Below are 16,887 nucleotides of genomic sequence, written 5' to 3'. Positions count from 1 at the left end.
GTACAAATAGAGAATAAGGCAGACTACTCTAATAAGTCTTCCAGGTAATCCTCAGCCAGTATTTCTCAAACAGATTTAACATTTTTTTCAGATCAAACGAAAAAACTTGAAAAAAAGAAATAAATCTGACACTTAAATATGGACAAATTTCCCGTAAGTTTGGGCAACTCTTCCAGCTTGTCTCTGTGCATTTCCTGGATCAAGAGTCATTAGTGATTCCACTGGAAGAATTCTGCAACAACGACTTCAAGCACAAGGGGACTGTTGCATGAGAGCTGTGGTCAGGGTGGTCCTGAGGGAGAATGTGCCACTGTAGATCTGCTACCGGGCCTGCATGATCCCTCGCCATGACTGTGAGATGGTTATCCTTACTTTGTACGTGTGGATATTTGAAAACGGCCTCCAAAGCTGTACAGGGCATTCAAAATATGAGATAAGGACAAGGGCAGCTGCGTCATATTCAAAACATATTTCACCTTGTGTTGGACAGATGACAAATCGTCCTGTCAGCATGGTGTCTGTGAGAGGGTGTGTGGAATCAGTGATATCCCTGCTTGCTTCATTGCTCCCCAAATGAAGGCAAGAATCAGCAGCCACTCAGTCCTCTCCTGTGGTTTCAAGCTAGAGTGACATCCCTGCCAATTAAAGCAGACACAAACAGTGCCATTGTACAGGAGAAGAGATACTGATGCATCAGGTAGAGGTGTCCAGCAGGGTTTGTCCGTGTGTCCGTGCTTTGTCTGACGGCAGAGTCTGAAGCATAGTGTTTCTGACTCCAGGCGAGCTCTGTTTTCAATCAAGCCCAGATCCCAAACGTGTTCCTGCTCACTCTCCCATGCACACATACACAAACACTGCCTTCCCCCTTCTTAAGTGTTTACACTCTCGCTTGCTTTGACCTGAGGTTTCCACAAGCATCAGGTTGATTTAATTAAACTGACCCCGGTTCCTTTTCCTTCAAAGAAAACAATCAACCCGAGAGGCTGCAGATTTGTTTGCACACTTTGAAATTGCACATGACAGATGAATCCAGTGTGACTGAGCTCCTAATCGCAGTTGGCCAAAAAGTAACCCGAATATGAGGGAAAAATCTGAAGATGGAGAGGATAGATTATTAAACAGACACCAAGTTATTCAGGAGAAGGAAAATGACTTTTTATAATCTATTTCACAGCTGCTAATGCTAAGTTACACCGCAGCCATGATGTCCAAAAGGTTTAAGTCGGCACACGGTGTACAAAGATGTCAATATCGATTTTCTAGAAGACTTGAATGGGTAGCTCAAAGATAAATCCACAATAGAACCCGGAAGTGTTCATTTAAAAAAATACTGCACATTTATTTCAATTTATACTGCATATTACACTTTTACAATAAGAATAAAAAGACTGAAAGTTGTTTAGAAAGAAATAGAACACAAAAAACAAATTGGATCAAATTCCGAGCAGAAGAACAAAACTTAGGTACGCTGCCTCCAATAAATCATCTACTTTAAACACAGCAGCTAAATCCTAACCATACGAAGACGTGTTTCAATAAATTTAAGTATCGAAACCAGAGTCATCTTAATACAATAACCTCCAGGTGAATATTGGGTGATCATCTTATCATGGACTACAAAACTACAAAACATGTAAAAATAACAAACTTTTATTTACACGTGCAACTTCAGAAAATCTATGAAATCTTTGGTGGGAATGTGCATCCACTGACTTCATGGTATGCTTTACAGTCAGTTTAGACATGTATTGGTCCTGATTCTGCCGTTTGAGAATTGTTCTCCCTTCCTTATGTTTTTCGCCTACGTTTCCCAAGAATAGGTGGCGAAGCGGAATCTTCTCTTCTTGAGCTGGACGATCGCTTCTGGGCTGAGGTCGTCTCTGCGTCTCTGTGGAAGAACAGTTCAGAGATTACTTTTTTTTTTTAAAGTTTCTGTTAGAGGAGGAGAATGGAAATGTGCATTCTTTAAACAAAAGTTAGACTTCATTAGGACACTTTGATGTTGTGGATATGATGTTGGAAATGTAGTTTACAGGAGCAAGCTTTAAAAACACAACATCAACACATCATGTAAAGGGCACAGGTTTATGCATGTTTTTAACATGTGTGCACTACTCAGATGGCAGATGACTGTCATGCAGCCATAAAGACATTATTTGAATAAAGCTTCTCCTCGCCCTAGGCCTGGGCGATATGACTACAAATATTATCAGGATAAACATGTTCATATAAGTCAATATCGATAATTATCACGATGAATGTTAAATCTTTGTTTCTTTCAAATTTAAAGGCAGATTTTTGCTCCTGAGTGAAAGTTGACGTCAGAACATGACAAACTATACTTGAACAGAGGATTATTTCACCATCATAAGCGCACACTGATATGACAGTTTGCTGTTGGGCAGTAACACTTACCCTACTGGCCTGGTGCTTACTGAATCACACCATAGACTTTCTATATCATTTACAACACGGTCCACTCATTTGGGACTGTTGGTGATATATTTCCTTCAGTGTGTTCTAACAGGTCATTTTGTATCAAACTGTTGAAAAGGTTTTGTGGTGTTGCACTTGTCTTCAACACAGTTTCACAGAGCATGTTACACGTTTCTGACAGACTGTAAGAAGCCAAAATATCTCCAAACTCCTGAAGTGGAGTGGCCTTTCTCGTCAACGAGGAGAAAATTCAAATAAAAAATAAAAAAAATAAAGAATTACGGCCCTGCTGAAAGGAAGTGAAGAGAAGCTAATCTTTAAATCTTTTGGCTCGGTCTCTTAATAATTAAGTAACATGGAGAAGTTCTAATGAATGATAGGCTAATTTGTCTTAAGTGAAATGTTTTAAAAATTAAGTGACTCTGTATTCAACACAACAACATATTTAGTACAGAAGCAGCTGTTCATACTATTAAACACATGTACCACTACATGCCCATTACTTAGAACCCAAAATGTAATAAGGTTGAGAAGTTGTGTAAAATATTACTAATAAGATGTGAAGATTTGCAAAACATTGAAACCCCATATTTAATTGAAAATAGCAGATATCAAACATTGAAACTGAGAAATGTCATTTTTTGGGGAAAAATACATCTATTATATTAACATATATATATATTATTTGATATCAGCAACTCATTTTCTAAAAGTTGGGACAGGACCATATTTAGCACTCCGTTTCATCACCTCTCCTTTCAACTAGCATTTTCTGAACCTCCCAGGCTCTATTGTCTCATGTCGTATTCAAGTTTCATGATGTGCCCATTTCTTTCAATGGTGGACAAGCCTGGACTGCAGACAGTCCTGTTTATCACTCTTGTACTATGGAGCCGTGCTGTTGTAATACTCAAATGTGGTTTGGCATTGTCTTGCTGAAGTAAGCAAGGCCTTCCCTGTAGTTGTCTATTTGGCAGCATAAGTTACTCCAAACCTGTATATGGTTGAGCATTAATGGTGCCCTCGTGACTGTGCAGGTTACCCACGCCATGTGCACTAATATACCCCCGTAACACCACAGATGCCGATGGCTGATAACAAGCCGGTCCCTCTTCTCTTCGGCATGGAGGATGCAGCATCCAGGATTACCAAACAGAATTTTAAAATCTGGACTAGACAGACCTGAGGAGCAAGGACAGTGTTCTACTTCGCCTCAGTCCATTTTAAACGACCGTGTACCTAAAGAAGGCTGCCACCTTTCTTGATCTTGCTTGTGTAGTTTCCTCTTTGCATAGTAGTTGAGTTTTAACAAGCATGTGAATGAAGTTATGAAATGTGTTTACAGAAAATGTCTGCTGGAAGTGTTCCTTAATCCATGCAGTGATGTCCACAACAGATCGTGTCTGTTTTTAATGAAAGGCCGTCTCAGTGGCCACAGATCACTCCCATCAAATATTGGTTTTCTACCTTGTCCTTGCATGAACAGATATATTCAGATTCTCTGAATCTTTTAATGATGTTATGTGCGGTAAACAATGAAATCCCCAGGTTCTTCACAATTTTAGGTAAAAAATATTATTCTTAGTGTTGCACATTTTTCAGCCCAGTCATTCACAGTGTGACGATCCCCTCTCTATTCATTAGTAAGTTTGACTTAGCCTCTCTGGGATGCTCTTATTTTTTTACCAAACCATGTTATTAACCGGTAACCAGTAAACGTCATTAACTGAGAAGTACCAAGACATGTTTTTTTTAAGCATTTTGCAACGTTTCCAGTCGTTATTGACACTGCGCCAGCTTTTTTGAAACATGTTATCAAATTAGGCATATCAGTTTTCCCAAAACGATAACATTTCTCAGTTTCAATATATTCAATGTTGTCTTTGTGCATTTTCCAGTCCAATACGGGTTATCAATCTTTTTTCACATCGTCAAATTCTGTTTTTATTAACATTGTACACATGGTCTGGATTTTTATTTATTTAAGGTTGAACAATAAAGAGCAAGTTAACCTGAGTCTTTGTTAAACACAATCACTACTGGACTAAAATACATTTGGGGAAATGAAAACATGTTGTTTGAATTAAAGTAATTTGAAAGAATGTATTACGTAATTTGAAATATTTTATATATATTACAGATTTCAAATATGGACACCTGGATATTATGATCACTTCACAAATTCATACCCATTCTAAACTACAAAGAACTACAGGGAACAAAGCTGCTAAAAATCTTGTCAGGAATTTCTTTAAATGTATGAGAGAAGGTGCATTGAACTTTATAGACAGATTGAATGCAATAAGTAGAGGAAGAGAAACAGTGTGTTACCTTCTTTAAAGTTTCTGTTCTATTTATTCTAGAGGAACCCTCACTGTGTCATCAGAGGAACACATCTGGAGTGGGCACTAAATGCCTCTAAAGTAAGTCATCTTCCACTAATGGATAACCATGAACACATCAATATTGTTTCCTACTATGTGAGCCCCACTGGGCATCAGTGTTAAGTTACATGTCTGTAACTAACACAACTCTGACACAAAGCGATGGACACGGATCTCTATTTTTTTTAGGAGCTGTTGAACATGTCTAAGAAGTGGAAGGGCTCAGCGTCCTGCATGTGGAACCACTTAAGAGCCTCACATGAAGGGCTCTCTTCAGCTCATCATAAGTTAGATGTATATCACCCTGCAGCCAGTGACAAGGTCCTCTGCCTCTGTATCCTGACTGTACCGAGATGAAAAACAAAATTCCAGCACTGGAATTTAGGTCAGAGTCCACACATGGGGGTAAGTTGAAGGATGGGGTGACGACTTCAGTTTAGTGGTGTACTGGTGAGCAGGCTTTTGTTAATGTGTGGATCAAAACTTCAACTATGGACAGTTAACTTCTCATCACTGCCTGAGGCTGACACAAGCTGGAGGATGGAGAGCAAGCCTGATGGAAATTTCATTTCCTTTCACTTTTGTTAAAAGCACAGGCTTGTCATGACGCATAAAACGCCCATCACTGCTGGTGTTGTATGACTTTATACAGAAGATGACATTATGAATCAACACTAGCAGGTTAGGACACAAGGTCACCCAGACACAAATGAGTCTTGATTATCTACAAAAAACACAAGGTGGAATCATGTTCAGATTTAAGTGCTTCTGATGTATTGTCAGTAGCGAGACAGCAAAGCTTTCGATGTGTCCTTGAGGCCGGCTCGGCTTTGTGTCAGGAACAAAGTGCAATGATAACATTTTAATGAAACCGTTATATACACAAGAATAAAGTGATACTGGCTCGGACTGGGCTATGTTTTCATTTTGCTCTCCCTCACCATGTCCGTGTGTTGCAGGTCTGTACAGACGCTTTAGCCCTTACAGCGGATGTCCAACCTGTGGCTACTTTACCGCATGTCATTTCCTACTCACTCTCTCTCTCTTCCCGATTTCTGACTCTACTAACTGTCCTGTCTCTAAATAAAGGCATAAAAAGCCCCAAAAAATCATCTTCAAAAAACCCAACAACAACTTTGTTTTCTCTCCTGTTCTGTGACAAGTTAGGGAGGTTAGTATTATTTATTAATACATCAGGTAAGAAGACTACTTTTTATTTCATGATAGAGTGGGGGTTTGTGTATTCATTTGGCATCCTGTTTGATGTTTTTCTTGTCTTTGCTTCACTTTTGTACATTTGCTTTTTTGTATTTGTGAACATATGTCCATGTAGACTTGTTTTTGTTAGTATATTATCATTATTGTAAATTATTCCGTTACTCCTTTAGTTCCCCTGGACACACAATCTCAATCAGGTTATAACAGATTAATTCTACAGCATCCTTTTAAAATAGAAATAAAGCTTCTATCTTATGTACAAAGAGGAACATTATTGCACACATCATAATGAATTGGTGTCTAGATTATAATTTACATTGTTCTACTTACACAATAAATATATGTATCTAAATTGGGAAACCTAAGTGGGCCTCTCTAAGTGTTGTTAACCACAAGAGGACAGGGTTTTATCTAAACTGGCCGAGAATCTTACACAGAATGTATCATCAAATACTACAACCCTGCTTTCCTTTCTCATTTCCATATCATTACCAAACAAGTTTGATTCTTGCATCATAAGGACACACCACCTCCAAAAATGACAGGAAACAGGAAAGCAGGGTACAATGCTGCAACACCTACTCTAACTTGTTGTGCAGTTTGTTGAGAAGCGTTTGATCGGTGAGTCATCTCCTTGCTGAGGAGCCACAGTACGTGTGGCTGACTTATTGCACCGTCAGGATCATTTGACAGAGAAGACAGCACTAAATGTTCAGGCACTAAATGATGAGGAAATAAAACCTAATACAAAAAAAAAGAACACAGAGCGCAGCCTTCACACTAAGGTACATATTAAATCTCTATATTGAGCCCACTTTTCAAAGCTATAATTGAAGAGAAATATCCCAATGACTCTCCCTGGAAAATGACGTTCGCTTTCTGACAAACACTTAGCCTGGGTAAAATCATCTTTCTTGGGGATTATGGTCGACTATTGGCCAACAATTTGTTTTGAATAAACGTGATGATCGAGGCTATTTCCTGCCTCTGATAACAAATGGGTTTCCCAAACTTGCTCGAGGGAAATCACAACAGTATATGTTTGCATAGGACGACACTCAACAGCCTGTTTAACCCTACGCAGCATTTATGAAGGCAGACTGGAGAACATTCAGTACAGCAGGCTTAGCTGCTCTTCTTGCTTTACTGTAGGTTGCAAGGCCACAATTAAGTAGTTCTCAATACAATAATGATAGGCTGGTTCGAAAAGCAAAGACGGAGGAGCAAAGTCAAGACATGATGTGATCCAGATTTTAGAAACATCGCAATATGTGGTAATATTCAAAAAGTATTCAGTATCTATTTAATTTTCAAACTTATGAAGACATTAAATTAAACCTGATAATAATAAAAGTTAGAGGCAAATCACACAGCAAGACATGTACCCCACTGTGCCAGATACTTTCCTACACTAAAAACTAAACAGCAATTACCTGCAGACCACCCTTTGAGATTAAACATAGACATAGGCAGGGTATCAGTTATAAAGATTTCTGTGTTGTTTGCAGAAATAAGATGAGAAATTGAAAGACCTATACCATAAACAGCACCCATCAGGCCATTCACAAATATAAATATGTTTCATGTTGATACATGAAAACATGTAGTTCCACGAGTGTCCACTTGAGGCTGGCTCTGAAAGCGAGTCAAAAATAAATTCACCCCCTGTTTATTTTACTTTACTTTCTCACCAGAGTGATGGATGAGCTGGCTAGCTGAATATTCCAGTTAGCATTAATGTTAGCTTCCAATAGGCTCAATAGAACAAATGTGAGGAGCAAGAATGTCCTCATAATTTATTAACATTCTCTGTTTGACACCTTTTTTTAAATACCCAGATAGTCAGAGCACCTTTGTAAAATATATGCTTGTTGAGATGGGAACCAGAAGTTAGCATTGATCAACTTCCTTTGCTTTTGTTGAAATTAAAAAAGTGTGTTGCAGATAAACCCAGATGTCCTGAACAAGAAAAGGTGGAAAAGAAAAAGAATAGGCAGAAAACAAAACCCTTTGGCTAGAGCATTACCTCATCATTCCAGACATTGGTTTAAAATTAAGTCATAAAAAGCATTCTTGAGATAAGCACCCCCCCAAAAAAAAAAAAAAAACAGCAAATTCTGACCAGGTCATCTTTAACTCAAAGTGGCTGTTTGTGCAAAATCTAAAGATATACTCAGCAGAAATCATACAAAGGTAGCAGCAGATGAGCAGACAACAGCTACAACGTAATGCTGCCACAGAGGAGGAGAACAAAGAATGTTCAAAGATAGACGATCATTCATTAATAAGCTTCATGTTTAGATACACTACAGGCCTCCTGGTCGCTGCAGTTTTACATTCAAAATAGAGCAAATACAACTTGTTTTGTTGTGTTTTTTTTTTGTAAACATTGTTGGAATCTCGATGTATCAAGAGGGACAAATTGTCCTCTAAGCAGCGGGGTAGAATGGTAGTGTGTGGAATGCCTAATATTCCTCAAATTAAAAACAACTTCCACAGAGGACAACAATCCTGAGAACAACGGTGTGTTGACACCCAATCTATGTATTAACACAAGTGTGCAATGACGTGTAATGAAAACACTGTGAGTTAATAGTACATAAATGAATAGAAATAATAAAAAACTGAAGTGGCATTACTGTTCCTGACAGAATGACAGTAGAATCACTTACTCAAGGTTTCTGGTAGGCGCTGGACCAAAGATGTCCGAAATTGAACTGTAGAGGGGAAAAAAAGAGCTGTAATTAACTATAAATAGAATATGAACCTGGGCGAACACAACAAGATAAAAAGTCAACACATCATCTAACATATGTGATATGCTTCATAGGTTACCACATCAGGCTTTCATGATGTATCTGTATTTCATACTTTGTGTATGTTGTGTGCTAAACTGTATAGCTGTGAAGTTGTTTTTGAAAGTTTTTTTTGTTTTTTTTGGGGCTCTTGGTGCAAAACAAATTCCCCTTAGGGGGAATAAAGGTGTCATATGTAAGCATTGCCTTTGATCCATCATCTCTCAAACAAACTGTAAATCGAAACGCTAAGCATGCAGGTGAATCACAGCAGGACGTCCCTGATGATTTAAAGACCATGCTTGAAGTTGGATCCAGTTTCATCACAGAGCGTATTCTCATGATGAACACATGAGGTTTAGACAGCATGGAGAGCTCATGACTTCATGGTACACATCCAGCTGTAAAGCATTAGTTATGTAATAAGTATGTTAAAGGGAAATTATATAATCTTAATAATTTATAGAACCAATGATTTACACAACAATGATAACAGCTTTATAAAGAGAGTAAACAATACAATATTTATGTCAAGGTAATCTTCTTCATATTTACTATCAAAATCATAGAAAATAACATTTTAAAAAATCCAACCACGCCGACGAATGAATGACTAGAGGTAGTGTTGGATAAATCCAATAAAAGTAAACTAAAATGAAATAAAAAGGCAACTTTAACTCTTAGTTTAAAAGCTGCTCAATGTTATTGTTGGTACAACAACAAGCGGTAAACACTTTGAAATGACCTCAACTTCCCACTACAGTCTTTCTTTTTTGATTTCTGACAATGTGAGAACCAAAGCCACGGGTATAAAAAAAAACATATGAGTAGTGTCTTTTAAAAAACAAAAGAACAATTCCTGGTTTCCTAGGGAAAAAAAGCATAATTTATTCAGTGAGAGCCAGCAGCACATCCACTAATACACTGACATGTTCCTAAAAGTTTGGTGTTTTAAAGTCCCTCTGTTTGAAACTCAAACTTTTAATTGGTCCTTATTTCCTCTCTGCGACTCATGTATCATATAGTTGGTGTGTTTTTTTTATTGCATGTGGCTCTTCATTGCTGGACTTGAAAGTTCAAAACAGACTTTTAGTCTTTCTTTTTAAGCTCCCACACAGAAGTTAATTCTTTGATATGAAAATATGCAAAGGTCTGAATGGGGTTGTTATATCATTATCATCATAGAGAGACAGGGTTTCTAATGTGCTTTGATTTGTAACATATAGCTGCCACAGTCAGCACAGCTTCATTTCCGTGGTTGTCGTTTGCCGAGGGCGACTCTATTTATTATTAACTGGCGTTACCTTAGGTGATAGAGACGTGTGTGCTGTGACAACTTCATTCCCCTCTACCAACATGAAAGTTTAAAAAAGACAAGTCTCTCAGGCCAGATCAATGCTGCAGGACGGATACTATATTTTACCTATATGTGAGGGTTTCAACAGTGTTTGAAGACATCTTCTTTTAAACAGTCATTTTCATTCCTCTTATATGCACCAAACTGAGCTGCATGCAAACAGTAAGGATCAACAGCAGGGACAAATTCCCCTCTGTTTTCTGGACAAACCAGGACATTTGAACTCTGTTCTGATTTGTGTTGATCCCTGAGAAGCTCTGTTGACCACACACACTGGAAAGCATCAATATCAGTACTTTATGATGCGGCAGAGAGGCTTGTCTGGTTCTTAAGAACAAAATGTAGAGTGTGGCTGCGAGGCCTCATTTAGAGACAACAAGCATCTGTTTGTAATTATACTGTGATTTAGTTTTGTCTGCACAGTTATTATACCTATTCAGTGGGTTACATTTCCATCTTGTGTTATTTATTCCTTCTTTTTTTTTTTTTTTTTTACTTACTACTTAATCAAGTAGGGTTTTATTTTCCATCCTTTATCCATTTATAACAGCTTCCTATTCTTTTTTCTTTTGGTCATTTTATGCCCTTATCATGTGAAGCACTTGTATTGCAAAGCTCTTTAAGATGCTTTTCTTGTCTAACGTGATAATTATTGTATAATATGCAGTTTATACTTCATCACATTGCTGGGAGTGTTAGAACCTGTCCTGCTTGAGATCTGAATTCTAAATCAAAACTTGCAAAAGAAAAGAAAAGTGAATGCTCCTGTGCATGTCCTCAGTCCACATTGAATTGAACGACTGTTTATTGTGACTAATAAACAATAATAATATCAGAGTGACATTTAGAGGTATAATGTCGGACTTTCTTTGTTGTTCCACCTCTGACTACTCTGAACTTACTTTCATCTACAAAAAGGACATGATAATGATTTGAGAGTGTCTGTGTTTGTTTGTCTATCTGGATCTACTGGTTCTCCTGCTGTGTTTCAGACATGTCCACACAGTCAGGACAGGGATTAGCAGAAAACTACAGATATCGTTTTCCTCAATGTACAGATTTAGAACGAGATGTGATTCTCTATTTTTACTAAACTGCTGCATTACACTTTTGTTATTCATGGGTGTTTTTTCCTTACTATGCAGAAAACCTCCTTGATTCTTCCCCTTAAAATTATTTATTACAAGCACAAAGCTTATCAGATCTAAATAGACTACAGACGAGCTGGCCGTCTCCTTTTTTTTCTTCAGTTTGTTCCCATCGAAATGTAATTACCTCAGAATGAGTTATAACAATGCTTCACATCACAGTGATTTAATGAGAAATGCTAATTGAATATTAAATGAAACACAGATTATTAGAACACTGTTCTTTGAGTTACACACCAGAGCCTTGGAAATAAATGGTTATCATGTTTCTGAAATGAAGCCAGTCGGTGATGCTCTGAGGGATTTCTGAATTGTCACAGTTGCAGGAAGAAGAGCTGCTATATTCGAAACAAGTCCCTCCGTTTCATTATCAGTGTGAAATCACAATAAGTAGGTTGTATTTTGGAACCCAAAAAGCTGGGAATGAGTCACTATGTCTCTCTTTTCTCACCTGCTAATGGACACGTCACTATGAGTGGGGCTTGAAGATAAGTCAATCACTCCTGCTGATGACTCTTCATCTTCCTCTCTCTCTTCTACCTTCAGCACTAAACAGCCTTCAGATTCTTCAGCTTGATCTGAAGGAGGCAAACATATAGGTCATTGTGTCAGACATCCAGGTGGAACTAAACAGAGGAGAAAAAGACTGTCTAAAGAGGTGTGGAATAGTTGCCAGAAGACACCAGAATTACTTATAGTTCCTATGCTAAAACAAGACTGACATTTATCACAATAAGCCTTTTTAACACAAAGGACCATTTCATGAACTATTTGTGTGTGTGCCTTTTATTCTAAAAGGTGTACAAATAGGCAGCAAAAGACAACATTCATGTATTTATTTAGAGCATGCCCCCATCTGCTAAATGTTCCACTATGATTAACAGCTGGTCGCTTTTACATTCGGCCACTCGGTGTTGGTTTGTTTGCGTAAAGAGAGCTTTTTGGTACTGAGTGGAGTTGCATGCTGTGGCTGTCCAGCGGTTGTGATGGCGGTGAGACTGATCCAGACCAGCTTGTGTTTGTTGGACAGCTGAAAGATAAGTTAGAACTGTAAAGCTGAGGGAACTTCTGATCTTTCTCTGCAGGCTAATCTGCACGAGCACCTCCTTTGCTTTGTCAGGTTTTTTAAGATTGTCAGTGGATCAATCCTAATTGTAAAATTTAAACAGTGGCTTTAAGTTCTAAAGGTTTATAAGTTAAAATGTCATCATGAAGGATAAGCACAATCAAAGCTTCTCATGTAAAAGTATGCAAGATGCTGAATGTAGTCATTGAGAAGCTGTTTGAGTTCCTAGCTACATGTTTTACTGTAACATCCTCATAAATAAAACCATGACTAATGAAGACAGTTTAATCACTGATTGTGCAGATTGCAGAGCACAATTATTTTTATAATTTACAAATAAAGGTGGGGTAAACACTTAGAAATTATATCAGGAGGAGAGTCTGATATAAGCAGTGAGGGGTGTTGCCTATATACACAATATGGGAAATACATTTACATGTGTGAAACATGTGTATGTGTTTCTCTAGTAAGAACTTAAAATAAGCTGCAGTGTCAAATAACCTTCTGTGATAGACAGACAAAACAGAAAGCATGCAGAGTTATGGATCACAAGTCAAAACTCTGTCGAGATTTTAAAAAGAAAGGGTCGGATGATTCCAGCTGCAGCAGGTTGACAGAACAGATAAGAAACAATCCAAATCTGTTTGAATCATGTCTGCTTTTTGAGTTACAGTTGAAGAGTTGACTTAGTTTTGTTGAGACAGTGAGAGATTTTTTTCAGGTTGTAATTAAACTCAAAGAAATGATTGAGATGAACCATTTTCCACTTATTCTCAATAATAATGTGTGCATCCTTCAAAGTGGCTGTGCATGTGTTTCAGCCTTGCATTCTTTCTCTCCTTGTTAGCACTTTTCAATAGCATTTGGTTAATTATTTTCTGCATTTCCTCTAACATCATCCAAAACATATGAAATCCCACAGACCATTTAATTTGGTGATTTAAAAAGGATGGAGCAATCGATTCACACACATCTGCCAGAAGAGAATGACAATAACCATGTGGAGCTGCATAGCATGGCTTCATTTGTATTTTGTTGGGAAAAACAATTTAATCACAAAGCAATTAATTTGCACTTCTTTTACAATAAGGAAAGGTACATGTTCTGTGGATCAGGTGACCTATGCTGCAGGATATCAGACAAGACTACAACTGTCCTGCAGCTAGAGGAAGTTTTATGGCTGGTGCCGTACCTGCAGAGTGTGGTTTATGTTTGTCCCCTCCATCTGCAACGGCTTCCTGTTTGATGCAGGTCTGTCTGCTGGTCTCTAGACGACCTCGGACCTGAGCAATCAGACGGGAAAAGTCACTGCTGTGCTGCTTCCCTGCAGGGAAAAGAGCACATATGATGGCAAACGTTTAAAGGACTGGATACAATGACCTTATGCAGAAGTATAAGAGGTATATGCATCACGTGAATGAGCTTAATGCAACACACATGCTAATATGTAGGCTAACGCTGTTGCTAATAATTCAAAGTTAAGTGGATGCTTGATTGTGGATAATAGGTGACAACACAGCACATCCTGGACTGCATTAAAGGAAATAGTTTTGAGAAATAGCAACAGAAAAAAAGGCGACTGGACAGTGTGTTGTTTTGGAAAGCATGTATTAATACAGAACATGGACTCATCTTTCTTTTGGATAATTCTTCCATATCAGGCCAATCAGATTCATATTTTGAGCAACAACAGACAAATTCCAACCTTGAAAGGTTAAACAGATTAGACAAAACACAAGGATTTATTCAACACCATACACACAAGCTCCAAGATGGGATCACAGCAGCAAAAAAAAAGGACTTTCAGTGCTGTGGTGGAAGCTTACAAAGTCATTGAAAAGACATTATCTCTGACCGTGAATCGAAGCAGGCAGTAGAAGAGCATAAATTCAGTTTGGGCAGTCATCCAAACATAAATTATCGATTTAATCGCAGAAATACAGAACGTCTGAAAATCTGTGATACTCACATTAACACACTGACGAAACAAACATTAGAATTAACAAAGGTGTGCTCTACATGTTGCAATTAAGTGAAGAGTGATTGTTGGTTGTTATTTTTTTCAGGAACAGTTTTTAAATTATTTTCTAAATAAGGCCTTTTGAATATTTCAGGCATAATATAATATTTAAGTTGATACAAAAATAAAGCCTAGGGGAAATCTCTGAGAATTTAATGAGTGAAAAATGACATTTCTACATTTGGAGGAGGCAAAATGTTTCCTTGGTATTCTGCCAATTGCTGATATTCCCGAGGTCCATGTGTGTTCAAATCAAATGTTTCCATTTTAAGCTGTTATAGAAAGCATGGGACAAGCAGCGACGAGACATTTAAAAAGCATCTCTCCCTCCCACTGTTTTAGATGGCACAAATGGAAAAACCTAATGAACCCAATCTAGCTAATTTTGTACTCAAATGAAAATATGCACTCCAGTTCTAGGAAAGAAAAAACACTTTTTGTCTTTGACCACTGATGTAATAAACACACAATGTGAAGAGGAGTGGGCACCACCCTGTTATTATCAGACTTACTTAAACATGAAACTTTCTGCACATGGAACAGCTGAACTACCTGAGACTTATTCAACCATCTACAGCACATACCGTATTTAGTTGTAAATGAAAATGTTTGTCATACACACTACTAAGAACAGACTCCACAGACACAATGACAGCCCCTCCTTTGTGTCTGAAAGACTGCTGTGAAAAAGGTACGTCACTGCCTGTCACATTCTGACAAGGGGGGAGAGGGAATCTTGTTATAGTTAAAATCAAGTGGAAGTAAGGGACGGCAGCTGACTGTGCTACGAGTAAACACCTGTCAATCCCACAGATGTTACTATGACTCTACTTTCTCTGGGAGAAAGAGAATGTAGCTCAAAGACTGCCTGAATTGCATTGAAAGAAAAATGGTTTCTTGTAAATACACCATGCAAAAATGTTTAACTATCAAAGTCTTAGAGACATGGGCTATCCTGCTATCCATTCACACCAATTAGGCCAATCACATGAAACCACGGTTTACTGCCTGCTGTCCTTAGATTAGTTAAAGTTCATCTGGTAGAAACAACTATGTTAGCTTGCACAACGGCCGTGGAAGGATAGAAGATAGGAGAAAATGTCCTTGTGTTGAAAAGGGAGCATAATGTCTGCTTTTTGGATTTGTGATGGATTCAGTAGAGAGAGAGAGAGAGATCTAGTTGGGACGCGTGTTCTCGTCAGTGCAACAAATCCAATGTCCGATCAACGCATATCATCGTTTTGGATACGCCGATCCGTTTATTTACCTTTTCCATTGGGATTTAATTAATACGTGTATTCCATCAATACAAACACAAATACACTCTAATCAAATGACTCCAATTGCCTTCATTCACACACCTGGCTGCTATTACCGGTAGATGGAGTCTTGGCTTTACTCCCAGCATAAGTCAAGACTCCCCCGACAGGTGAGTGTCGGAATTACACTCAAATATAACAACACAGTGTAACCAAGGGTTCTGTGCAGAGAGAAAATAAAACAAATAGGAAACAATCGTTTTGATTTGGTGACAGACGTGTGGCAGACTTTTTTAAATATTGTTCGGATTTCCCCATTTTTTGTGTTTTATGGTATTTTTTATGTTTTGGGGGGTTTTCTTATGGTTGCTACCTTGGCCAAGTATCTCTTTCAAATTAGCTTTTTAATCTCAATGGGTCTGTTGAGTAAAATCAATTAAAAATATAACTTGTCAAAGTATAACTTGTCATGTCATCATCACATTACTGGATTAAGTCGTTGCAATGTGTTAAGTTCCCTCATGTTAAGTATAGCTTGTTTACATGCCGAGGTTTGAACATCTGGGAGTTACATACACAAATCAAACTTCTCCGGGGGGCGGGTTCTCATTACAGAAGGATTTCCATGTTTTTCCTCAAAGTTATTCCTGGTTATGAGGATGTTTCCCTGAACAATCAGCGTCTGATTGTATTAACTCTCGAAGAATGTGCTGTCACATTGAGGACTAAAAAGCACCATCGGATTTGATGTTTGTGCGAGCACGTGTGCTGTTTTCACCTTCCTGTCTGCTCATTCACCATTCCCCGTGCTGGCAGAGTGAGTCATCCACATCCTCCTCTGATAAATCAAGAGGTTATCACAGCAGTGCGGCTATTTTTAGAACCCACCTCCTGTGAGTCACATCCATTTTTCAACCACTTTTAATGTTAGCTCCTCTGAGTTTTTTTCAACAAGCTTTTCATGACTTGGGATGATGTTCTCTGTTGCTGCTGTTCTTTCTCAGCCTTGACTCTGAGGATAAAAACACACAGCTGGAGCAGATTCCTGTGAATCTGAGCGCATAGAAAATGAAAACAAAAACTTAGACAGAGCTTATTTGTCATAATAAAAATGGAAATACGTTTTTTTTTTTTCTGACCACAAAAGTAAAACCTTAAGTCACCTCATCAGTTTACATTTTCATTCCATCCCTTGCTGCTAAAT

The 16,887-nt window shown here is 38.1% G+C and overlaps 1 protein-coding gene across 5 annotated transcripts in view; it reads right to left on the bottom strand.

Annotated features, from left to right (window-relative positions):
• Positions 1–1,314: 1,314 nt before the first annotated feature.
• The window catches only part of rad18 (RAD18 E3 ubiquitin protein ligase), a 28,608-nt gene continuing 13,035 nt past the window's right edge, over positions 1,315–16,887 (bottom strand). For 2 of the 5 annotated variants that reach the window (XM_029278946.2, XM_020642091.3), the window contains 4 exons: positions 13,597–13,728; positions 11,790–11,916; positions 8,711–8,755; positions 1,653–1,888 (listed from right to left, as the gene is read on the bottom strand). In XM_029278946.2, coding sequence (XP_029134779.1) covers positions 1,789–1,888; positions 8,711–8,755; positions 11,790–11,916; positions 13,597–13,728 — 404 coding nt within the window. In that variant the 3' untranslated portion in view covers positions 1,653–1,788. Of the gene's footprint in view, positions 1,889–8,710; positions 8,756–11,789; positions 11,917–11,979; positions 12,369–13,596; positions 13,729–16,887 lie in introns of those variants that run through there. The other 3 variants (XM_029278945.2, XM_029278947.2, XM_065954517.1) reach the window with 2 other exon arrangements.

The sequence above is a fragment of the Labrus bergylta genome, chromosome 5 (genome assembly GCF_963930695.1).
Source record: "Labrus bergylta chromosome 5, fLabBer1.1, whole genome shotgun sequence".
NCBI lineage: Eukaryota > Metazoa > Chordata > Actinopteri > Labriformes > Labridae > Labrus > Labrus bergylta.
This window is presented reverse-complemented; position numbering and strand designations above follow the sequence as displayed.